The 25180-nt window shown below is 38.0% G+C and overlaps 1 protein-coding gene across 2 annotated transcripts; it reads right to left on the reverse strand.

The window, feature by feature from the left end:
* On the reverse strand, positions 1–25085 carry VPS35 (VPS35 retromer complex component). Of its 2 annotated transcripts, none has more exons than XM_014867989.3 (17): positions 24895–25085; positions 19324–19422; positions 17641–17737; positions 16978–17101; positions 16272–16454; positions 14246–14459; positions 12902–12985; positions 12377–12486; positions 10578–10674; positions 10334–10482; positions 8744–8951; positions 8194–8349; positions 6167–6289; positions 3621–3800; positions 2892–3131; positions 2024–2167; positions 1–993 (listed from the first exon to the last, which is right to left on the reverse strand). In XM_014867989.3, the coding sequence occupies exons 1-17, from the start codon at positions 24895–24897 to the stop codon at positions 814–816; spliced, it is 2391 nt and encodes a 796-aa protein (XP_014723475.1). In that variant the 5' UTR covers positions 24898–25085; the 3' UTR covers positions 1–813. The 2 variants fall into 2 exon arrangements, with proteins under 2 accessions (XP_014723475.1, XP_070356726.1); XM_070500625.1 differs by having other exon boundaries at positions 24072–24900.
* Between the last annotated feature and the right edge of the window lie 95 nt (positions 25086–25180).

Genomic DNA, 25180 nt, shown 5'->3' on the forward strand with positions numbered 1-25180 from the left:
AATTGTTAATAGCAACTTTATTGTTTCACTGGTGCAAAAAGAAAAAAAATCATGATAATTGTATGATGCATTTTCCCCTAAATTTACAATAATGAAGGTTATACATAAATTATATAGATCACAAATTTTCTATTTTATACTATTTAGAACAAAATCATTTTGATAAATACGTCCAGAGGAGAACATAAGGTCTTAATGGATGGCTGAGTCCAAATATGCAAAATATAGCTTCTGGCTTTGACCATGGGGCTTTAAAATTCTCAAACATGCATTAATACATTCTAGTTTTAGGGAAAATATTACACATGGCCTTATCTTGCATTTATGGAAAAGCCTAAGCAGAATTTCACATACAGTATTCCTTTCTTCTAAATTAATCTCAAATTGGACTACAGAACAAAGAGACAGACACTTTCAAGTTAGTACTTCCAAGTAATGAAGGAAATTACACGATCAACAATGAAACAAAACAGAAAAAAGGGAAGGAGAGCTTCACTAGTAGCCAAGAGAAGTGGTGTTTTGGGGGTTTTTGCCTTTTTTATTTTTATTTTTTTATAGATCACAGGAATTTTAAATAGCAGACCAATCATGCTACTTGGGGTGATCAGACAGACCTGAACACTTATGAAGTGAATAACTTTATTAAGGTCTTGAAGGTGAGCGTCCAGAGGTGCTGGGTAAAACACATCGCAGGTACAAAATGGGAACCTACCTCAGCATTTCTGAAAGGCACGATCTATGGAAGGGGAACTTAACACAATAAAACCCTCACTGGATGCACATGGAAAGGAGGATGGTGAGCCTGTTTCCTTTTTAAAGGATGAGACCTTCATAAATTGGCCCCTCAGATTCTGGTGACTCTCGCCTCAAGCGCAAATGCTCCAGTGTGTTATGAAAATGTTTGTTAATCTGCTCTGTCTCCTCACTAGACTCAAGATTTGGGAGGTCTTCTCGAATCTTTTGGATCAGCTGGTTCAAAACCTGAATTGTGACCTACAAAGAAACATGTACAACATCACAATCAAGCATGGACCACCAAAAATTAAACAGTAATTTAATAAAAACACTTTGAGGACCTACAACTAGAATGTACAACTATGTACTGGGGCTTTGGGGAGGCAAAAAAAGAGGGAGATCAGCAACAGATGTGAGCTCAGGGAGACTTTCCCAGGCAAAAAAAAGCTCTGAGGAGCTTGTGTTACTCTCATCAATTATCAGAGTAATTATGAAAACAAGGGATGAGAACATGATTCCTGGTTTGAGCAACAACTACTGGCTATTCATCCAAAAAAAATTCTTCATAGAAAATACAGAGCATCATGAACCAGTCAAAGAACAAAATCAAAATTATATTTAACTTACGAATCTTGACCAACATTGTACTGCTAAAAGGATAATGCATTATCCTTGTTTAGACATTATTCTACACTTGGATGTGATGACAAATCAGCTTACTACTTAGCTACTTAGCATTTGTAAATTATTTTATATTTCTTTTTTTTTAAAAAACATATAACGTTTACATTTTTTTTTTTAAAGATTTTATTTTTTTCCTTTTTCTCCCCAAAGCCCCCCGGTACATAGTTGTATATTCTTAGTTGTGAATCCTTCTAGTTGTGGCATGTGGGACGCCGCCTCAGCGGGGCTCAATGAGCAGTGCCATGTCCACACCCAGGATTCGAACTGACAAAACACTGGGCCGCCTGCAGCGGAGCGCACGAACTTAACCACTCGGCCCTGGGGCTGGCCCCTATTTTATATTTCTTAAACAGACAGTGACTATGTCTATATTCCTATAAAGAGACAAGAATTTTCTTGCACATGAGTTCTTCCCTTAGAGAGAGGCATCTATACAGAGAGGATTTTGGAGAATGAGAGAGACCAGTAGGTAGATTCTCCAAACTCTGACCATTGTAAACAAAAAAGAAAAAATGAGAATGATAAACTTTTGTATACATCAAATCCAAGAGCAGGTAGGGAAAATATTAGTTCACTAACAACACTTATTTATTAGTTCACTTACCGCATCATTTTCCTTTTCATAAAAATAGATATATCTGTTCAGAATTTCTATAAAAAGTTGCACTTGTAGAGAGGGGTCCATGCACTGATTTGCTATTTTTAGAGCTTTCTTTAGGCATTCCATTACCCTCTTGCCTCCGTGAAGCTAGAATAAAAGGTGGGGGGAGGGGTTAAGAGATTAATGAATCACAAATGTCCCACTTCACACAAAGAAATAAACACTACAGTGGTTCTTTCATTTTTTTAAAGGGACACAACAAATTTAAATCATCTTCATTCTTTTTTAAGTATACAGTTATATTTTAAAACGTGTTGTTTTATATATCTATATTATATGTTTTACATTTATATATTATGTATTTTTTTCCTTTTTGGGGGGTGGTGAGGAGGATTTGGCCCTGAGCTAACATTTGTTGCCAATCTTCCTCTTTTGGCTTGAGCAAGATTGTTCCTGTCCCTGAGCTAGCATCTGTGCCCATCTTCCTCTATTTTGTATGTGGGACACCGCCTCAGCATGGCTTGATGAGTGGTGCTAGGTCCATTCCCAGGATCTGAACCAGTGAACCCCAGGCCGCCAAAGCAGAGCATGAGAACTTAACTACTACACCACTGGGCCAGCCCCTATATGTTATGTATATTTTTTAAGGGTAGTGGTATAAACTTGCTATGTTACAATATCCTCAAAGTGGAGGCTTCACCACAGGACATAACTCTCTATACTGTCCATTTCATTTCTTTTAAGAAAACAAAGCAATTTTCTCTGTCAGGTTTCCAAGACTCCAAATGCTTCACCTCCAGAGCACAAGGCCATGGCAGCCATTCCCTACTAATGATCCCCTCTCCTGTAACACGGTCAGAAATGACGTTACCTCTTCCCCATTTTTGTCTGTGTTTCTGCCAGACCAGAAGAGATGTGCACAGGTGCTCACAGCTCGGCCCTGATCAGGTTTCTTCAGAAGTTTGGATGCAGCAAGAGCACATTGAGTCCTCAAAGGCTCATGATTCTCTTCACTGAAGCACTTCATCCTTTCAAAAGTACCAATGATCAAGGTGATGGCAGCCAGCTGTGCTTTGGAATCACTGATTTCATCTTCATACAGCGAAAACGCCTGGTGGACACAAAGCACAAAGGACCTTTAGGGACCACCTACTCAAGTGTTTTCCAAAGTACTTCCCACCAAACCCTTATCCTGTGAGACATTCTGCAGTCCCTTCAGATCAGAATATGCTGTGCCTTCTCTTGCACAGACACAAGAGACAGCTGATAAAGATGCTGACAGGCTGCAACAAAGAAACTTGTTTTAAGTTTTGTTTAACCCAGGGTTCCCACTGAATTGACAAAGAACTTTTTCCCCAAGAAACAGTTTTACCACAACCCACTTAGAAATCTTAAATCTCATTAGCACACAGTGACTGACCAATTTTCCTGCTCCAAACTAGACAATATGACTATAGTATAAGAAGTTCCAAGATGGTAGAAAGGGGTAGTTACAAATTCACTGAGGACTAAATCCATGCCCACTACCACCATAACTAACGACAGGTGACTGAGCAGAGCAGAGCACATTGAAGAACCCAGAGAGAGAACAGACCATCACCTGGGACATAAACTCATATGCCACTGTTTCATGATTTTCAAAACCAATTTCTCCAGCAGCTAGAGCCCCTTGTAGAAAAAGTCTTAAGGGTAATTCTGCCAGCTCTGCTTTGATCAAAGCACTGATAGTCTGGTGAGCAAATGAAAAAATCTTCTGGCATTTCTTTTCCCATTTGTCATCCTAAAACAAGAAAAAATAGTTTAAATTACCTTAAGTTCAAGAGTAACTTGCTCAAGAACATTCACTTTACATAAAACTTCTATAGAGCAAACAGGGAAAGCGATAAAGTTGAGCTCACAGTTTTCCTGTTACCTTCCTTCTCTGCCTCGTTTATGGAGCTCACAAGTAAATCAAGCAGGATGTCTTCTCAAAATATCTATTTGAGGTTACTCTCTTTGCAATTATTATATTTGATATTTGTTTTTTTCTCATCAGAAAAGTAACACATTCCCAAATTGGACAAAATTAGGAAAACACACAAAAGAATTTTAAAAATTAAAATCATCCCTAAATATACTACCCAGCAATAATCACTGAGAACACCCTAACGCTGGCGACTTCATTTTCTCTCTTCTATGCAAATATAACACAATGGGGACCTTTGTGTGTGGTTTTGTTTTCTATTTTAAAGTAGCTCACTGAGAAGAGTTCAATGTGCTCATGCTGCATATAATTTGTTTCCAATTTCTTTTCTTTCACTTATTTTGGCATAAGAGTTTTCCTCATAATAGTAAAAAGTTATTTGAAATCATTTTAATCACTAGAAAATACAAACTGGATGTAGCAAAATTTACTTAACTATTCCCTTGTAGAAACAATCTGTAACACTATAATACATGGTCTATACACATGAAGCTTTATTGAATTCCTAATTATTTCCTTACCATAAATTCTTAGAAGTGGAATTACTGGATCTTTTCAGGCTCTAGTTACATACTGCCAGTTTTCTAGAAAGACTGTAGTAATTCACATTCCTGCCATTACTAGATGAGAATGAATTCTCATTACACCATTGCCATCACTAAACCTTCTTTTACTTTTCTCTTTACCAGTTTGATTTCTAAAAAAATTCACTGTTGTAATTACTAGTGAGGTTAAATATTTCATCCATGTTCAACCATCCAAATTTCTTGTGGAAGTCATCAGTTCTTTTCATAGACTTGCTACAATGATTAAACACAATAATCCAAATATACAGTCCTTGGCACAGTGCATGGCACAGGGGAAGTAAACGTCAGGTGCTCTTATTGTTACATTCACAAATATCTATCCATGAAATGCTGGAAAAGGGGCTGAGAGGCTAGCCTAATAAAAACCAGCCAAAAGCTGCTGTCATGCTGGTAGGTCTACAGAATAAATCTTGTTTCCTCATTATTAGAAAATTAAGTTTACTAATGTTTGTACCTTAACATAAACCTGACTATCCAACTTTCAGATACATTAGATTGAGGTATTTTCTAACAAAACTACACCACTGAAGACTTAAGCCATAAACCTGTTTGTAAAAGGAATACAAGTCACAAAATTATTAAGTTACAGGCTTTTAGAGAGAAGTGATGATGCAATGTTGGGCCCTTTCACTAGGCAAAGCTAACTTGAATTAAATCTAAACTGTTATGTATTGCAACCTCTACATGAGATTACTGCATCACTGTAGTAAAGACTCCAAGAAAATAAAATTATTCTTAAAAAACTAAAGCAGGGGCTGGCCCAGTGGCGCAGTGGTTAAGTGCACACATTCCGCTTCTCGGCGGCCCAGGGTTCGCCGGTTTGGATCCCGGGTGCGGACATGGCACCGCTTGGCACACCATACTGTGGTAGGCATCCCACAAATTAAGTAGAGGAAGATGGGCACAGATGTTAGCTCAGGGTCAGTCTTCCTCGGCAAGAAGAGGAGGAATGGCAGTAGTTAGCTCAGGGCTAATATTCCTTAAAAAAAAACTAAAGCATTCTGAGCCGATTTTGTAATAAACTTACTAATGTCTCGCAAGTGATCTTTAAACACAGGAAAAACTTTCAGTATAAATTTAAACTGTGCTAGTCTTTCATTTTTCTAAGTGTTTTTATGTGATCCTTCAGCTAGTATCTAATCTAACAACATCACTGGTAGGAACACAACACAAGATGAATAATAGGGGCCAGCTGGTGGTTCAGCGGTTAAGTCTGCGCACTCGGCTTTGGCGGCCTGGAGTTCACTGGTTCAGATCCTGGGCATACAACCTACGCACCGCTTGTTGGGCCATATTGTGGCAGGTATCCCACATATAAAATAGAGGAAGATGGGCACGGATGTTAGCTCAAGGCCATCTTCCTCAGCCAAAAGAGAGGAGGATTGGCAGCAGATGTTAGCTCATGCCTAATCTTCCTCATAAAAAATAAAAAACTTAAAAAAAAAAGATTAATAGAGTTACTGAAATTGGGATTTTATTAAACCATTGTCTATTTTTGCATATGTTTGAAATTTCCTATAATAATAAACTAAAACACACACACACAGAGGTAAGAAGAAAGAAAAAAAGTAGTGATATACTTAAAAGTCAACCCACCACTTTAGAGTTCTCTTTGTAGCGAAAAGCCAGTTGGTAAGCTGCAAACACCAAAGGCGGCAGTGTGAAGCGGATCCTCTGATTCCCACCAGCGCCAAAATGTTTTCGTGCTGTGTTTAAAATCTGACCAAAAACATTCCAGAAAACATTAATCTTTTCCACACTCTGATTAATCATTTATAAAATTAAATGCGGGCTCTAATCATCATCATTGCCACCACTGTTTGAATACACACAATATACCAGGCTTTCCGGTGCGCACTTAATACATTTCTTATCTTGCCAGGTCATCACCATCACCCCAGAGACAGATACTAACCCCATTTCACAAATGGGGAAGCTGGAGGGTCAGAGAAGTTGTATAACCTGCCCAAGGTTACACAGCTGGTCAGGGGCAGAGACTTAAATACATTTTTACATACACATGTACAAAGCATACTGTGTTGATAAAGAGCACAGACTCTGAAGACAGACTTACATTTGAAAAGTACAGTCTAACACCTAGTACTTGTGTGACCCTGGGCAAATTATTTACTTTCTGTTAGCTGTAAGTTTCACTTGAAAAATGCAGTACAGTATTTCTCCTAGGCTTGTTGGGAAGGTCAAATAGTTACACGTGAAGTGTTACCAGTACCTGACACAAGGCATGTGCTCAGAAAATATTGGCTATTATTATGATACAAAAACAGCTATATGTATATTGCTGATATACCTAATTCAGAAAAATATTAAGACCATTTAAGTTAAGGGAAAGGCAATACAGTTTAGAAGAGCAACTGTGAAACAAATGTCTGGTTGTTTCAGAAAAACCATAAGAATTCAGGAAATCTTTTTTAATAAGTGTGACACAATGTGTGACATATTCAGGTTTTCTCTGATACAGCAGATGGATGAGAAGAGAATGTATTCCCCCTTGGGGGAAGACAGAGCTAATGATCCTCACCTTAAAGGTCTCTGTGTTTATGGGCATAAACAATTGGTCACAGGTCACTTCCTAACTACTACATTTGATATGCAACAAAAGATGAAAACACACGTAGGTGTGTGTGTTACGTGACACAGCAACATAAGGGAATTAGTTGAAATATCTGAACAATCAGCCAGTCACTATGTATAGATCACAGACGGCGCCCAGGTGAGATACTGCAGTGCCCAGAACGTTTGTCACTAAGGTAAAAGTCAAAGACTATCACACTACTAACAGAAATCAGCTTTTCACACTGGTAATGAAGGAGTACAAGAGTATCAATTACAACAAAGGAAGGCAACAGAAGGAGAAAGTCAAGACTCATCCTCAAGAAAGTGTTCTTCATTACAGCTGCTTAACACTGAGCCCCATGCAGCCAACAAAGGTTAAACTACTTTGCCCAAACAATAACTAAGCAGCCATCTGTTACTTTTCATTAAACTAAATTATTCAGTAATCAGTCACCAATACTCCCACTCAGGTAACATATATCATTCATTTCACATACATTTATTGAGGACTAATGATAAAGAGAGAGAGAACCTTATATGATTGTTCTTTACCAGGAAAAAGGGGTTAAGAAAAAGGCAATTTGAATTTTAAAGTTTTTTTCACACATTTTCAATGTGGCAAACACATACAACTTACATTTGCAAACCTTGGAAACACATACAATTGAACATAAGGATTGTTGCTTATACTTTAATTTAAAGTTTATTATGATAAACAATTGAACATTTCTAAAAGCAACACAGAGTTCAAAAAGAAAATTAACATGGAATGATTACTGAACACCCAACTAAAGGAAGATAGGTTTTTCTGCAATTCTTAAGAAGTCTTCAAAAGAAACTAGAGCAACCAACTTGTCCCTCATAAGCTCCAGAAATTCACAATTATGCATTTATATATAAAGTAAAAGTCCATGAATGTCACAATCTCTTACTCAGCTGCAATTCTTTCAAAACCTTCTAAAACTTCAAACTGCATTAGATGACTTGAGGCACGTCTCTAAGAGATTTCACGAAGAGCTGTTGAAAGGGTGTAGTAAGAGTTAACTCACCAAGTACTGCTGATCAGGGTCCTCGGAGCGCAGAAGATGAATGAACCTGCCCACAAGGCTCTGCTCGTCAGCAAAGTCCTCTGGATCAGGGTCTTCTACAGGTTGATCTGGCTGGTCCTGAATCAGCGTGGATACCAAATTCATTATGGAGTCCACCTGTAAAATGAGAGAGACACAAACCATCAGCATACAAAGCCACTATCAAAAGTGTTTCTAGTCATGCAAAGTTACAAAATAGTATCAACAAAATAATTCCTTTTTCGTAAGAAAGGGTATGCATGTTGATATATATAGACAGAAGTCTGCAAAGAGATGCACAAAATGTTTATCAACAGTGGTTACTTTCTCTCTGGTGAGATTAGAGTTGTTTTTTAATTTCTTCTTCACACATTTCTAATTTTCTAATTTATATAATGCATAAGCTCCTTTAAAATTTTTTAGTGTTAAATTACCCTCCCCTCCCATCTCATGTCTGTCTCTCAAAGTCTAAAATCGTAACTACATTCTCTCTGCTTACCTAACACAACACAGCACGTTGGTATTCTCTTACCTGGTCTTGAGAGACAATTTCTGTATTATAATCCAGAACATTACTAAGCACATAACAACTCATGCTCTTTCTGGACTCATAGTCAAAGTACTCAAAGAGTGGGTGAAAATGTTTTAATTTCAAGACTGTTAAAATATTGTTGTAAGTGTCAACAGGTATCTTCAAAAGTCTGGTGAGCTCCTTTGAAACTGCACTACTGGTAGCAATACTACAAAAAGAAAAACAGCAGCCTTTTAATGAATAAAATTAACTTTCTATATACACAAATAGCACTTGTCCCATCAAAATTTAAAATTTTTCATTTATACATTAAAGGAAATGAGTCAAATGAATCACATCACCCCAAAATATTCCAATGACCTCCTTCCAAGAGGATAAAGATGCCCATCTAAACACATTTATTCACCTATTAATGTCCTATTGATACAAAATAAGACATAAAAGTCTCCAACTCATGAATAGGTTGGAGTTAAAATGACTGTCTGGAATTTGATTATTTCTAAGGGAAGTATTTTAAGTGGTAGCTCGATTCCTTGGGCAGCCAATAAGTACTGTATATTCATGATGAAAATAGGTAGGAAGAAAAATCCATGCAAACTAGCAATTCCACAAAATAGAAAAATACATAAACTATTTCTTCTGCCTCAGACGTTGGTGATTAAGGAAAAGCCGGCTGAATTTAAGGTAGAAACTTGTAGGAGCATTCTGTGGAGACTGAGGAATGTCCAGGCATTTATAAGACCTTTACAGGTTGGGATTTCTTTTTTTGTCTAATTGTACTTTAAAATTCACTTGGTGGAGGAAGACATAAATACGTCACTTTCATCACTCAAGATCTGGAATATTTTTTGGTTCACAAAAAATGGGAGTCACTGAAAAGAAAAAAGGGGAATTAAAAGAAAAGAAGAAATTTTCCTGATGCAATTAAACAACTGGAAGAGAGACGGACAGGAGAAAGATTTTATGTGATGTGAAATTATGGATAATACAGGGGTAAGGAGGGGCCTGGCTTGACCCCATGTTCAGAAGCAGTGGAGGATGGGAGAGTAAGGGGAAGGACTGCCCACAGTGGTCACTAGAGGATGCCACACGTCTAGACAGCATAGCTGAGGAAGCTCTGAGGAGGCAACAGAATATCATACTTTCCCCTCGATAATATCAAAATCAAAGCTCAAAACAGAAAAATACTTTAAACCAATTTAATTCCCACACCTTAAATACATACATGCCCCTGGTTTTTCACAACTTACTCATCTGTAGGAAGGTACTTCTTATGTAAATACTGCTTGACATAAACAGTTTTGCTACCAGTTTAAAAACTAACTCATTCATATATACAAAGGGGTCTGAAATGGAGACGCTGGTCCCTGAAGACTGCTTATCGTCCATGAGTGCCACTACTCAATCAATGTACACAACCAAGTAATTGGCTGTTACTTTCTGCCCTGATTAGCACCAAGCATGTCAATCTAACAAATGTTTAAAACAAGACAAATGCTAACATTTCAAAAAGGAATTGAGAAAGAAAAACAAACTTGGGGCAAAAAGTGCTTTATGAGGGTTTTTTTGCAAAATGTAACTTTGACTTACTGTTCAAGGTTGAGCTTATTAAATATCTCCACTGTTGTTTCTAGAACTTTATCAACATAATCCACACGATCAGGGTAACACTTCATAGCAAGATTAATGAGAGAGACTTGTAAGGACACAACATCCTCCGAAGGCATGTCTTGTCTAGACTGGAAAGTTTAGAAACCATACAATTTATTTTAAACAGATCTACTACCTGAGAAGTTTCAAAGTTTTGAGAACTTAAGAGAAAAGCCATACAGACCTGTATTACTGTAGCCACCTGCTGTGAAAATATGTCAAAAAGTTTAATATCTGCTGGGATTCCAGGTCCATCCTCACGGTGAGCAAATAAAGCTAATCTGAAAAAGAAAATAATCTTTATTTAAAAAGACATAGGGATCTGGGTAGTGGGATCACGGATGACATTTCATGCTTTATTCTTTTCTACAAAAGTATTTCTCCTAGAATATTAAAAAAGGACATGGAAAGTAGCTAATCATTCTCTCAATTCATTTTTCTTTTTCTTTTAAAGACTGGCACCTGAGCTAACATCTGTTGCCAATCTTTTTTTTTATTTCTTTCTTCTTCTTCTCACCAAATCCCCCCAGTATATACAGTTATACAGTTATATTCAGCGTATATTCCCCCCAGTAATACAGAATATACAGTTGTATATTCTAGTTGTAGGTCCTTCTGGTTGTACTATGTGGGACACCGCCTCAGCACGGCTTGACAAGTGGTGACATGGCCATACCTAGGATCCAAACTGGCGAAACCCTGGACCACCAAAGAGGAATGCACAAACTTAACCACTGGGCCGCGGGCCGGCCCCCTTCAATTCATTTTTAACTGAACAGTTTTGTCAATGATGATGTCTTATTTCTTTCTACCATACATAAATAGATTTTTAACAGGCCAATTTTGCCAAATTCTCTAAAGCCTAATTAAGTAGATATGGATAGAAATGCATTACCGTGACAAATGTATTCAACAGCCATGATTATAAAAATAATGTTTAAAAGATAAAAAGTACATAGACTATTTTATGACACTGCATTTTTACTACTGTAAAGTTTAAAACACAACTAATTCCAGAAGCAGTAAAGTTAACTTCTATTTCCCACATTTTAAACTATTCAAAACACGGTCTGTTGCATTATCGTTATTTGTGTCATGGTTACAACTGGCTCCACATTTTGTTATGCACAGATGAACCACCATTGACAGGGATGGCTACGTGACATTACACCCAACATTGGAAAATCCAGTTACTAGATTCCACTGAGTATGCTCAGTTAACATATAATTAATTATTAATGCCCAGGATTGAGCTGATAATTTGGAGAATCCTGCTATATAAACTCTGAGACTTTAATAACTTATATATTTAAAATATAAGAAAAGGCGTTCGCAGAAAAATCTTCACTTGGGTTTCTGATTTCATAATGTCAATGATATGTATGCTCACAAGTAGGACACACACCATGTACTAGCACTCAGCATGCTGCCAAGCAGGCACTCATTAAAGCCATTATCAAAGGCCAACTTTTATGCTTTTAACCAAGGACAAAGGCCTAAAAAAGTAAAACAAACTAAAGGAGATTTACTGACATTTAATACTTGAAAATTCTTCTTTAAAAAAATGTGATGACAGAGTGATTACTTGAACATTCTTAATTATCTATATCTTACGGCTACCTGACAAAGAAGACTCCAAATCAAATTGGTTCCCAGTGAAAGATAACTTTCATCATGGTAAAAAATTTTGCTCTTCAGTGATCTTTGGATTTGTAAGATTTAAAGGATAGGTCTTATAATCATGTATTTAAATGTCAATTAACTACAGATTAAAAATATTCATTATCTCCAAGCCTCCTGCACAATTAAAAGCTAAATTTCGTTCATGCCTAGGCCAGGCAAGCACTTAGTAGATACACATACTTACAGAACTAAATAGTGTAATTACATTAAAATCATTAATGTAACAAATAATTCACAAAAATGTTTTAAATTCATTATTCTCAAGGTAGAACATTGCCCTCCAATGTTGGAAGCTCTTACCTATCAATTAAAGCAATGATTATGTTTTTCACATTTACGTTTTGGTGTAACTCAGCACAGGCCCGAAGAAAAGGATTCAAAGTTTGAAGGTGGAATTCATCAGGGAAAACCTGAAAATCAAGTAATAATTGAATGACGCAAGAAAAAGCATTTCACATTATATTCGGGACTTACTTATGGTATTTAAAGCTCATATTTGTGGGAAAAATCATTCAATCTTTATACAACTTAAATTCAAATACATTACTTTTAAGCCTCTCTAAACAAAAGCCCAGAGAGAACTATTCCACTAACCAAAGTATACCTACAACTAAACTAAAACTAATGAGGCCTAGAAAACTTGGAAGTTACTCTTTCCTACATTTTCTGGGGAAAAACACATCCATACAAAGACCAAGTTAGTAGGAGAAAGGAATTCTTTATTCAGGAAAGCTTATTTTCTATTCTATCAAGATTTTTTTCAAAACAACAAAAAGTAACGTAATATGAGTTCTTTAAGAAAATGAAATAAATGTTCTCACCTACCTGAATAATACACTCCATGAGATATTCTTGAGCCAAAGCATCCCTACAATTCACAACTTGCTCCAATATGCCAGTCAAAACAATCTGAGAAAAAAAATGTTGAGTTAAAAGATTATTTTCAAAATTCTAAATTATTCCTCTCATAACACACTTGAACTGTTAATTTGAAAATCATATTTTAGATTTTTCTCATCCACAGATTTCTAGATAAACTTTGAAATTTTACAGAATTTTTAAACCAAACATTTTTTATTTTTAAATTAAAAATTCTGGGTTTCTATTTAGTAAAAGTCATTTCAGATAAAGTCTATTTCATCAATTTTTTTCTCTTTCATGATTTGTGCTTTTTGTGTCCTAAGAAATCCAAGATTATAAAGATTTCTTTTGTTTTTCTCTAAAAGTTTTTTTTTTTTTTTAAAGATTGGCACCTGAGCTAACATCTGTTGCCAATCTTTTTTTTTCTCCTTTTTTTTCCCTTCTTCTCCCCAAAGCCCCCCCAGTACTAAGTTGTATATTCTAGCTGTAGGTTGTTCTGGTTCTGCTATGTGGGACGCCACCTCAGCATGGCTTGAAGAGCAGTGCCACATCTGCCCCCAGGATCTGAACTGGCAAAACCCTGGACTGCTGAAGCCAAGTGCAAGAACCTAACCACTGGGCCATGGGGTCAGCCTCTAAAAGTTCGATAGTTTTAGATTTTATATTTAGGTCTCTGATCTATTTTTTAAGTTTTTCTACATAGTATGAGGATGGGTCACGGTTCAGGGGTTTTGCTTGCATACAGATGCCCAGTTGTTCCAGAACAATTTGTTGAAAAAGTTGCCTTTGTACCTTTATCATCAAAAATAACTGAATACTTATATGTGGGTCTATTCTGAATTGTCTATTCCAAGGGTTGGCAAATCTAGCTCAATGCCTGTTTTTGTAAATTGCTTCCACAAAGTCTGTGGCTGCTTTGGCGCTACACCTGCAGAGTTTAGTAGGGGAGGACCATATGGCTTGCAAAGCCAAAATATATTTACTGTCTGGTCCTTTACAGAAAAAGTTTGTCGATTCCTCCTTTATTTTCTTCCACTGATTTATGTGTTTATGCCTCTCACCAATACCGCATTACCTTACTGAAAATCTTTAGAGTAAATTACAGAAAATCACAATTTAAGGAAAATTGATATGCTGACAATATTGAGTCTTCCAACCCATAAACACAAACTCAAAATACATCTTTTGGTCAATCTAAGTCTTCTTTGCAATCTAATTTTATTTAACAAAAATATTTTTATTTTAAAAACCAGACTTCAAATTATATCTCCACGAATAAGAAAACACGGGAAGTAACAAGATATAAACCTGTTTGTAACGTTCCACATTTACACCTTCCAACTGACTGAGGCGCACCAAATTTGTTCCCACTAAAATTCTCAGTTCTTGTCTTTCTCGTTCTCTTTTTTCTCTATCTCGGCTATGTCCCTGATGTTGCATTCGCACCCACAGCTTGTTCATTTCTGCAAAGTTGAGTAGTACAAAATCCATGGAGTCACTGATATCACCAGTTGTTTCTTCACTGCAAAGAAACAGTTGGAAAAATCTTTATATTCAGTATTTAATTTATAAGACCAACTTACTACTACTCACCTCCTATGTGCATTTCCTTCTTATCCCTTTAATACACCAATGCTTTATAAAAAATACTTTCAACTTTACTGGCTTAGTGTTCAGTTTCAAGCAGAAGAGAATTAAGAGAAAAAAATACCAGGGAGAGGATATGGTATAAGTTCAAAGGGACAAAATACTTTCCCCTACTCCCTTCCCTGGGCTAACCAGACTTGTTCTTATGGCAACTCCATTAATTCAAAAAGCCTAAAAGATTTGACACTTATAATGCACTGCTAACTACATTATTTTATTGTTGAATATTTTATCTTTTCTTTCTTTCTTTCTTTTTCTTTTTTTGGTAAGGAAGATAGGCCCTGAGCTAACATCTGTGCCAATCTTCCTCTATTTTATGTGGGATGCCACAACAGCATGGCTTGAAGAGCGGTGCTAGGTCCACGTCCAGGATCCGAACCTGCGAATCCCGGGCTGCCGAAGCAGAGCATGTGAACTTAACCACTACGCCACCGAGCTGGCCCCCTATTTTATGTTTTCAATTGGCATATAAGCTTTGTGAAGGAAGAGATCATGTATTTCCTGCTTATTTTTATATCTCCTAAGATGGGAAACTTAGTAGTTTTCAAAATTTTTTATTGATTGCCTAATTAAATGTTCAAAACTAAGAGTCAAATCATAATAAAGCAAATAACTTATCTTCCCTACACTATTACAATTTTTTCTTTTCTATACTGTTTAAATTTTTGTCATACACATGGTAAAATTCTGTATTTTTTCTTTTAAAAAGGAATTAACACGGGGCCAGCCCAGTGGCGCAGCGGTTAAGTGCGCATGTTCCGCTTTGGCGGCCCGGGGTTCGCCGGTTCGGATCCCGGGTGCGGACATGGCACCGCTTGGCACACCACGCTGTGGTAGGCGTCCCACATAGAAAGTAGAGGAAGATGGGCATGGATGTTAGCTCAGGGCCAGTCTTCCTCAGCAAAAAGAGGAGGATTGGCAGTAGTTAGCTCAGGGCTAATCTTCCTCAAAAAAAAAAAAAAAATTTAAATAAATAAATAAATAAAAAGGAATTGACACAGGTATACTAAAAACCACTAAAATGTACACCTTAGAAACAAATGAATAAATAAACTTAAAAAAAGGAATTATGTTCCTCAATCTAGAGGAACCGTCACATGAATAGTTAGTTGATTGAAGACCACAGCCAGCTGACCATCTGCCATTTTTGTGGGATAAAAGCACAACGGACTGAGATGCTGGAATGCTGTTCACACAATTTTTTGTTTTGGAGTTAATATCTAATTTGTGTGCACAGATAATTAAAATCACTCATATTCCAGGATAACTAGCAGTTCATAAATTATAAAACTGGTAGATATTCAAGAAATGATATGAAAATTGGCTAGCTCATGGAAAATGTTAAGCATACTTCATTATTTCATCAGAAATACAGTTTTCAAAAGGTAATTCATTTAAAAAGTCACATTTTCAAAGAATATTTAACGGAATGGAAAAACGCTCTCAATTATGTTAAATTTTAAAAGCAGCTCCTAAAAATCCACACAATAATTTTCTTAAGAGTACATTTTCTATCACACCACATATACGGAGGAGTAAAGGAAATTTATACAAGAAATGCTACCAGTGGCTGACTGTGGGTAGGAGAATTATTGATATTTATTCTCTTCTATATACTTTCCTATACTTTTCATATCTGCTACAACAAAAAAATTTTATGACTAAATCAAGAAAGAAAAGCACCTACTCTGTTGGTTCTCCTTCGTCAGGTAAGATGTTTCTGGTACACTGAAGAAGATAATTTCGAAGAAACAGACCTCTCAAGGGATGCTGCACGCCTCGGCACATTTCTACCAAATCTTTCAAAATGTCTTTCCTGGACTGAGGAAATGACTTGACATATACAACTCCAACTGTGATCAACAAATAACTAGCAGAATTATGAAGAAACATTTGATTAGAAATAAAATATTCAAGTCAAGAATTTGATTATGTCCAAACATAGTAAATACAAACATACTAAATAAACAAGGTAAGGACCAGGTTTTCTCCAGCATGATGAAGAAAATATCATCTGATTTAAAATATAATCACTCAGTGACACCCCCCAAATATATATACATACACATACATATATAATATATACATATATGCATCATGACCTTTACACATATTAGAATAACTGTCATAATACTAATTTCTCTAGTACTCAAGAAATTAAACAAAATATGTCCATTTTTCTATTTCCAAAATTCCCCAATAATTTATATAAAAAGTAAAATTAATTACACTCTAAAATCCTAAAAAAAAAAAATCTACCAAAATGTAATCTCTATTCGTTAGGAAATTAAATCACCTTAAAATTGGTTTTTAAAAAAAGCTGCTGATTTTAAAGGATATAACATAAAGTGGGAAATGCAGATACAAAAGCCCTCAGATTCTTAACTACTTACAGCCTTGGGATAATGTTTCCAGCATACTGTACAAGTTCATAGAGATCTGCCACTTTTCTTCCTTTAGCAAACTCATCTGTCAGGTAGACCTCCAGGTAGTGCAGTTCATCAGAAATAGCCATATCTTTTAATCAGGATCAAGGACTCAAATAAAGCCAAGCCAACTGAAGCAATACCCTGGGACTTGTTGGAGTCATTAAACTATTGGGCAGATATATCTGAAATGTTAGTCCTTTAAGAGAGCAGGTTTAAGTGAAGATAGAATTTCAGTTGGGCTTTCCTTACTTTAAAATAAGAGTTTTAAAAAACAGCTGGTGAAGCAAAGCAGTGAAAACAAGGACTGCCTGTCAGACTACTAAAGGGCTTTGAGATGGCAAATCACTGAATTCCTCTCCATTTCAGAGCCCTGCAGGACCAAATCTAAGCATTAAAGAAGCAACTCAATATCCTTCAGGAAAGGTCTGAAAATTGGGATATAACAACAACCCATTTAAAGACGTTTAAGCATAGAAAAAGGGTTTCTGACACTAAGTTTTTCTTTTTCTCACTTAGCACATTTGTATGGAGGAGTACTATTTGGTTAAGATAATATAACTCCAGAAAAACTTAATATGGAACAAACAAAATGACTGAAACATTCATTCTTCAACATTCAAAAGATACAAAGTTCATAGTAGCTCTTTGGTGATAACATAGAAGTCCGAAGTTCACCAAGCATATTAGAAGCATGTTTCAGAGCATCCATAAGCTTGTTTTTGTCCTACAGAAATACCAAGAGAAGTGATGAGAATGCTTCATTTAAATAAACATTTAACTTGGTTATATAAATTCTTTCATCAAGGACTTGCTACAGTTTTGAAAGTATACGACACATTATTTTAATCACATAAAAATTATGTTTAGTTTCACCATGCCTTCTCTCTACTGAAGAAAAGAAAACGAGATCTGATTCCTCACCAGCACTGCGAAGCTTACCAAGCCTCACATCGAGGACTGCAGGCTTCCCAACATGACTCTGATCTTTACAACCCCTGGTGACTATGAAACTAGCTCTATGGATTCACATTTTACCTGCAATCAAGACAGCTGGCACACTGATTCTTCTGAAACATACTATCCTAACAATGACTTTGTCACAGATTAAATACTTCCTGAGATGTCTGGAATGACTATCCCTGTAAATATGCCTTCCTCCTCACAATGCCCACGTGTCCCACTTAACACAAAAATGCAGACAACTCCTTTGGATACAGGAAACACTACTAGCACACAGAAGGAGACAGAGGCAAACAATAGTAAGCTCCATGCCCACCATTTTCTCCATTCCTTTCTTTTTTCTTGCAAGTTTGTAAGGAAAGCAATACAATACATACAATTGGTTAAAAGAGCATATTACCAAGCTTTAGAAACTGTAAGACACTTTACAAAGGTAAGATATCATTACCACCATCATCACAGCAATTTATAAATAGAAGTACCAGCCTATTTGGTACCGTTTCTTAAATTTTAATCCAGATAATCTATAGTTTCTACACAGATTATCTCCTACTCTATCTTTTAGAATATGAAAATATATAAATAGGTATAAATTTTTTTTTTTGAGGAAGATTAGCCCTGAGTGAACATCTGCTGCCAATCCTCCTCTTTTTTGCTGAGTAAGACTGGCCCTGAGCTAACATCCTTGCCCATCTTCCTCCGCTTTATATGTGAGATGCCTACCATAGCATGGCTTGACAAGCGGTGCGTAGGTTCGCACCTGGGATCCAAACTAGCGAACCCCAGGTCGCCACAGTGAAACATGTGAACTTAACTGCTGCACCACTCAGCCAGCTCCCGTAAGTATAATTTTTAAGCAAGTTTCTACAAAAAATATATCTATTCAAGACAGAAATAAAAGCCTTCAAGATAGAAAAAAAATGAGTAATTCAAATTGAAAGCATTTAACTTCATTTGTTCAACAAACATTTTTTAAGCATTCATCATATTTCAAGTATTCCTCAGGTATGAGGTATAGAACCTAAAAGGCCATAATTCAGATCAGATAGAGGTATGGTGATAACACAGTCATGTGTAAATAGAAGGCAGGGTCTCTTGTCCTCATGGAGCCTACATTCTGGTAGGGAAGACAAACAATCCCAAACCAAAAATATACATGTAAATAAACAGGGCTATGTGTTGAAATTACTCCACACAGTGCTTGAGGGAGGTACAACTAACGACAAGAGCTGGTGCACTGAAGACTAGATGCACTGGAAGCAATGGTGCCATACAACTTTAGAAAACACTGTAGATGCATCCTTAGGAATACGCAGACTGTAACTGTGCCTCTCACATTGTCATTCTTACCAGGCATCTCTTCATCTGGAATGACTGGACCTTCACAGCCTGTATGGCTTCATCCAAGAGCTTTTCCTGCTCATCCTGAGGTGACTGCTGTGTTGTAGGCTGAAAAATAAGAAAAACACTTCCATTGTCTCATTAGCTCTCTCTTCCAGCAAATCTGTTCTCTGTATAGTTCTAGCCATAGTCCTTTTCCAAGGCTTTCGTGTAAGGTTCATTCCAGTTCCACATCTCAAAACCATTTATCAGTTTTTGACAAATACTAAATAGAGAGCTATGCCCAATCACTGAAGTTAACAGCTGCTGAAGGGGAACAGTAATGTGTATAGAGAATTTCTGCTCTCTCAGAAACTGACTCAACATTCTTGAAGCGGGTTGGCCTCAAGAAACATGAGGTGAGAGTTTATGGCTGCCTGTATTCTTCTAATACACTCTGAATCCAACTAGAACACAGCCATCAACCAATCTAATTCTTGTGATAGGTAGAGTCTAACCCAAATCTCTAAGAGCCTCTTCTTCTCTAGGCTACTTTTCATCTCCATTTCAGTCTATTCTTAGACAAACCAATGAACTAGTTTATGAGAACGACCCCTTTAGGCAACAGATAACAAAAGACAAGACAGCTTAGAAATAAAATAGCTGAAATTGTTGTTAGTGACTTGTAGTAGAACACCATAGAGAGTACTCTCCTCAAGCTCTAGCTTCAAATATGAGAGCTACAGTTATAATGGACAAAATAGATCTAGATACTCTTCTGTCATTAGCAAACATCTGCTTGCAAAATGAGTTAGTTCTACCTCTCAAGCAGAATTAACCATTCTGTCCTTTATGTTGTATAAACACTGTGTTTACACCTCTACTACAGAATGCATAAATGATGGTCATTTTTACATCCTTGGGACCCAACACATTGCCTGACACATAATGGATGCTTCATAAATGTTCACCATATAAACGAATGAGCTGGTTTTAGAATGTTTATGTTACGTATTTAACAAAAAATGACTAAAGAATCAACAGATGAATGGATAAACAAATTATGGTATATGCATAAAATAGAATAGTATTTAATCATGAAAGGAATGAAATATTGACCAATGCTATGCGAATGAACCTGGAAAACATTATGCCAAGTGAAGAAGCCAGATACAAAAGACTGCACATTGTATTTATATGAAATATCCAAAACAGGTAAATCATCCATAGAAACAGAAAGTAGACTAGTGGTTACCAGGAGGGAGAGTAGAGGAATAACTGCTTTTGAGTACAAGGTTTCCTTTGGGGTGATAAAAATGCTTTAGAACTAGACAGAGGTGGTGGTTATACAACATTGTGAAGGTACTAAAAGCCAGTGAATCGTTCACTTTAAATGGTTAATTTCATGTTATGTGAATTTCACCTTAATTAAAAAATAAACCAGTAAAGAAGAGGTCTCTTCCACAATGAGCTGGAAAGGTGGAAGACAAGGACTTACAGATAAACATGAAAGTTAAATCTAATCTGTTCCACTATCGCAAATAATCAAAACAACACTTTAATTTTGAGATTAACAAAACCCACTTCTGAACTACAACCATTCATAAAAACTGAAAACTTTCTCGGTCCAATTTTGGAAAAAGAAAAACAACTGAATAATAAAGCAATGTCAAGCATCTCTCTTTATTTTTTCTATGGCAAACTTGTAAACTGAGTTTCTCAGCAGCTGCACTTCTTGAGAAGCATAAATTTCAAAGAAAAAGGTATGTCTTTTAAACTAAACTTAAAGGGAACATTAATTTGTATAGCAGAACTATTACTGTAAAATGTTGGTCTTAGAGGGAAGGAGACAGGAGCATTTAAGGATTCAGACTTAATGAAATTCACTATTCATCACGGACCTCTCAGAACTTCAGGGAGACCAAGCTATGAATGGTTTAGATTTTTTGGGCTCTTTACTTCTGATGCAATAGAACAATTATTAGACTCAATGGATTTCATTAAGTTCAGATGGTCAACTTAGAGATCGGTATCACTATACATCAGGATTTTTAAAATTTTTATAATTACGTTTTTATTGTGGTAAAATATATATAACATAAAATTTGCCATTTTAAACATTTCTAAGTGTACAGTTCAGTGGCATTAAGTACATTCACAGTGTCTTGCGGTCATCACCACCAGAACTTTTCATCTTTCCAAAACAAAAGTCTGCGTCCATTAAACAATAATTCCCCATCCCCTCAGTCCCATCCCAGGCAACCGCCAGTTTACTTTCTTTCTCTCTGAGTCTGACTTCTCTAGGTACCTCATATAAGTGGAATCATACAATATTTGTCCTTTTGTGTCCGGCTTATTTCACTTAGCATATCTTCGAGGTTCATCCATGTTGTAGCATGTGTCAGAATTTCCCTCCTTTTTCTTTTTAAATGGAAGATTGGCCCTGAGTTAACATGTGTTGCCAATCTTCCTCTTCTTGCTTGAGGAAAATTGTCGCTGAGGTAACATCTGTGCCCATCTTCCTCTATTTTGTTATGTGGGATGCCGTCTCAGCATGGCTTGGTGAGTGAGTGTGTAGGTCGGCATCCAGGATCCAAACCTGCAAACCCTGGGCCAGTGAAGCGGAGTGTGTGAAGTTAACCACTGCGCCAGCCCCAATTTCCCTCCTTTCCATTGTATGTACATACTAAATTTTGTTTATCCATTCACCTGCTGATGGACACTTGGGTTGCTTCCACCTTTTGGCTACTGAGTATAATTATCACCTTTATATAGCAAATAATACTGTGGTTATAAAGAGATTACAAACAATTCCAAAAATACCTGTACAGAACTAGATTCACTGATCTATAAATAATTAAATTTCAGCAAAATTTTTCTATTTTGTATCAACTGGGTTTAAAATTAATAGAAACATAAACATAAAATGTAGACAATTACAGACTTACTACAAAGTAGGCTCCAGAGAAGAGATAAAGCTATAAAATAAAGAAATGCATTTTTCACATACTCCTCATAAGACAACACAGTTATCATACAAATGGCCATTCCAAGGGAGTGTCTTGATGCCCTTCCTTGGAAGTGTTGCAGAGAAGGAACAGTTAAAACACGAACATTCTCTCATTAAGCAGAAGCCAGGTAACCAATATCTCCTCACTAATGTAAGTGGTCCTCCACTTACAAAGACTCTGTACTTAGCTACATGGATCAGAGAAAGATAGAAACACTATAGAATCAAGATCAAATTAATATTTGTGATTAGGCCCATTTTAGCTAGACCCAAACCAAAGAGCCCTCCCAAGTTACAGTAATAAGCTGCAGAAAAAAGCAAAGTTCATCATGAACTCATCACTTATAAAACTACTCTCCAAAACAATGTGTTTTCATTTCTTCTTCTATCAAACAGGGATAAGAGTACTTATAGCACTGTGATGAGAATAAATGAAACGACACAGATAAAGCTCAAAATATGCCCAGCGCTTAGTAATAAGCATTTCATAAGTGTTACTGTTATTATTATATCCCCCTTAGATACCAGCAATTATCTCCACCCATCTAACAACTTATTTGTTGGTCGATCTCTCCATTCATACGCTGTATATGTAATCTACTAATACAATGCAAGTCAACCATAAAATGAAAATAACCAATCTCCAAAGTCACAGAATTTCATCATATTAGTGAAAGTGCTATTCAAAAAATAAGGTACAAAATACTAATTAAGGTAAGGTGAACTAAGGATGATGAACAGATGGGAACTTCAAAACATAATTTGAATACAAACCCGTCTCCAACTTCATGTATTAATCCATTTCCCCAGGAATCCTATGATGGCACACACCATGAGTATACACTTCTCCCAGCTTTACCTACTGGTAATACCCTTTCTCCTCCACCTGGAGGATTTCTGCTCACCCTCCTCAGAGTCTCAGCTCACATGTTACTGTCCCAAGCTCCCCAGGCAGAACGCTCTTCCTCCACGACCCCACAACACTGAGCTGACAGTGCTAGTAAAGCAACCCTCAGACTGTACTATTACATTAACTTCCACAAGCAGGTCTTTCCCCACTAGACTCTTAAGTTCTCTGCGAGCAAGGATACGTTTCCAAGGCCTAGCACAGTCCACGACATGGAAGGCACACAAGATGCTTGATGAATTGAATTGGATCCTAGAATTTTAGGATGGAAAAGGGCCAAAGAGGCCAATGCTTGTTTTCAGATGCAAAAGTGAAACTTAAAGAAGACTGAGTGACTTGTCTAAGTGACAGAGACAGTGGCTGTAACAAGACTGACACTCAAGTTTTCTTTCCCAATAAAACTCATGAGGACAGGAGTGTGTGTCTGGGCCACTGCCCCAAACTGGTTCACCCAGCACAGAACCAACCATACTCTATACGTGTATAGTAGATCCTCAATTAAATGCTTTCATTACAAAACGCTATAAACGTCGATCCATAAATGTTGAGAAACAGACAGATCCTAGTTAAATTTTTGCACCATTCTTATATCAATTCCCAATTGCAATTCCGAGAAATAAGCAAAATCACCTTGTATGGTAATATGTTATATTAAAGTAGTATATGCCAAACATTTAGTTGTTTTCTGGCATTAACACATTTAAAGTGAAGCCCGTTTCAGGTTTACAGAAGCCCGTCTACATAAAGTGAATAGTGACAGTGAAATAATTAAAACTGACATACGCCACACTAATACACAAAAACATTATTTATGCAGTGAAGACTATGCCAAACGCTAATAAAATGCAAGTGACAACTTGCCTTTGTAAAAATTAGACACAAGGATTCACATTTTGAGGAAGTTCAAGTTTACCGGCCAACAGCCACACCAAGATTTGCAGCCATCGCGGAGAGGCGCTGAGGAGAATGCCTACTTCCAGCAAGAAAAGTGCTTAGATTTCACCCACGGGGAGACCAGTGAGAGCGCCAGGGCGCCCAACGAACAAACGTCAAAGGGCACAAGCGGTCTCTCCTCCGTCTGGCAGGATTAACGTCCAGCAGACAGCAGGAACCCTTCCAGGAAATGCACGGAAGCGCGTCCCCAGAATTCGCGGACAAACACCGCAGCCCCAGGGAGCTCCAAGGCCGAGGAAGGCCAGGGTACCACGACGGCCCCTCTGGGGGACTTCTTGCGCAAGAAGGGAAGGGGGTCCGGCAGGGCGCTCCCAGGCACCGAGGGGGAAACGCCAGCCGGGGGCACCCTCCGGGCGGGCGCCGACGCGAACCGAGCCTCAGGCCCTCCGCGCCCCCGACACAGCCTGCCGCTCAGACTCGGCCCTCGGGCTCCCGTCGAGGCGGCCGCAGGCCTTCACCGACCCCGAGAGCCTACAGGCCGAGACACCCCCTCAGAGGGGCCGCCCTGTTTCAAAGCAACGGCCACCGCCAGGAGCCACCGCCCACTCCGGCCCGAGCCGGCCCGTCCGCGGCCTTCCCCGGCCTGCCCCCATCCCGCAGGCCAAGCCGGGCGGGCCTTAGCCCCGACCGGGCTGCGAGGCCCCAACTCCGCCCGCAGGGGTCCAGGGCGGCGGGACAGAGCAGGCGCTGGGAGAAGGGTCGGCCCGGGCCCGCCGCCCCCAGCACTCACCATGGCGACTCCCCGGACCTGCTGCAGGCAGCACCCACCCGCGCGCGGAGCCTCCCGCGGTCAGGTGACGCTGCGCCCCAAGCCCCGCCCTCTCAAGCCCCGCCCGGGCCCTGCAGGCGGCTCCTCCATTGGCCCGCTTCTCGGAGCCAAAGTCTCGCGTGTCTGTTGGCCCTGGCCCCTTATCGCCGGACTCGCGGACCTGGGCTCCACAGTGTGTGAGAGAGGGCGTGGAGGTGCAGAGTAGCAGGGAATTGGTCGCTGGCAGGAAGGAGACAGTAGGAGAGGA

Source organism: Equus asinus, chromosome 28 (assembly GCF_041296235.1).
Source record: "Equus asinus isolate D_3611 breed Donkey chromosome 28, EquAss-T2T_v2, whole genome shotgun sequence".
Taxonomy (NCBI): Eukaryota; Metazoa; Chordata; class Mammalia; order Perissodactyla; family Equidae; genus Equus; species Equus asinus.

What these genes read in the sequence shown, in the direction of transcription:
- VPS35 (XM_014867989.3), bottom strand. An exon ending in GACGAAGGAGAACCAACAGA is followed by an intron (nt 14,460 to 16,271) that starts GTAGGTGCTTTT and finishes GTTTCTTTGCAG; the next exon opens with TGAAGAAACAACTGGTGATA. An exon ending in ACAAAGAGAACTCTAAAGTG is followed by an intron (nt 3,801 to 6,166) that starts GTGGGTTGACTT and finishes TTCTTGTTTTAG; the next exon opens with GATGACAAATGGGAAAAGAA.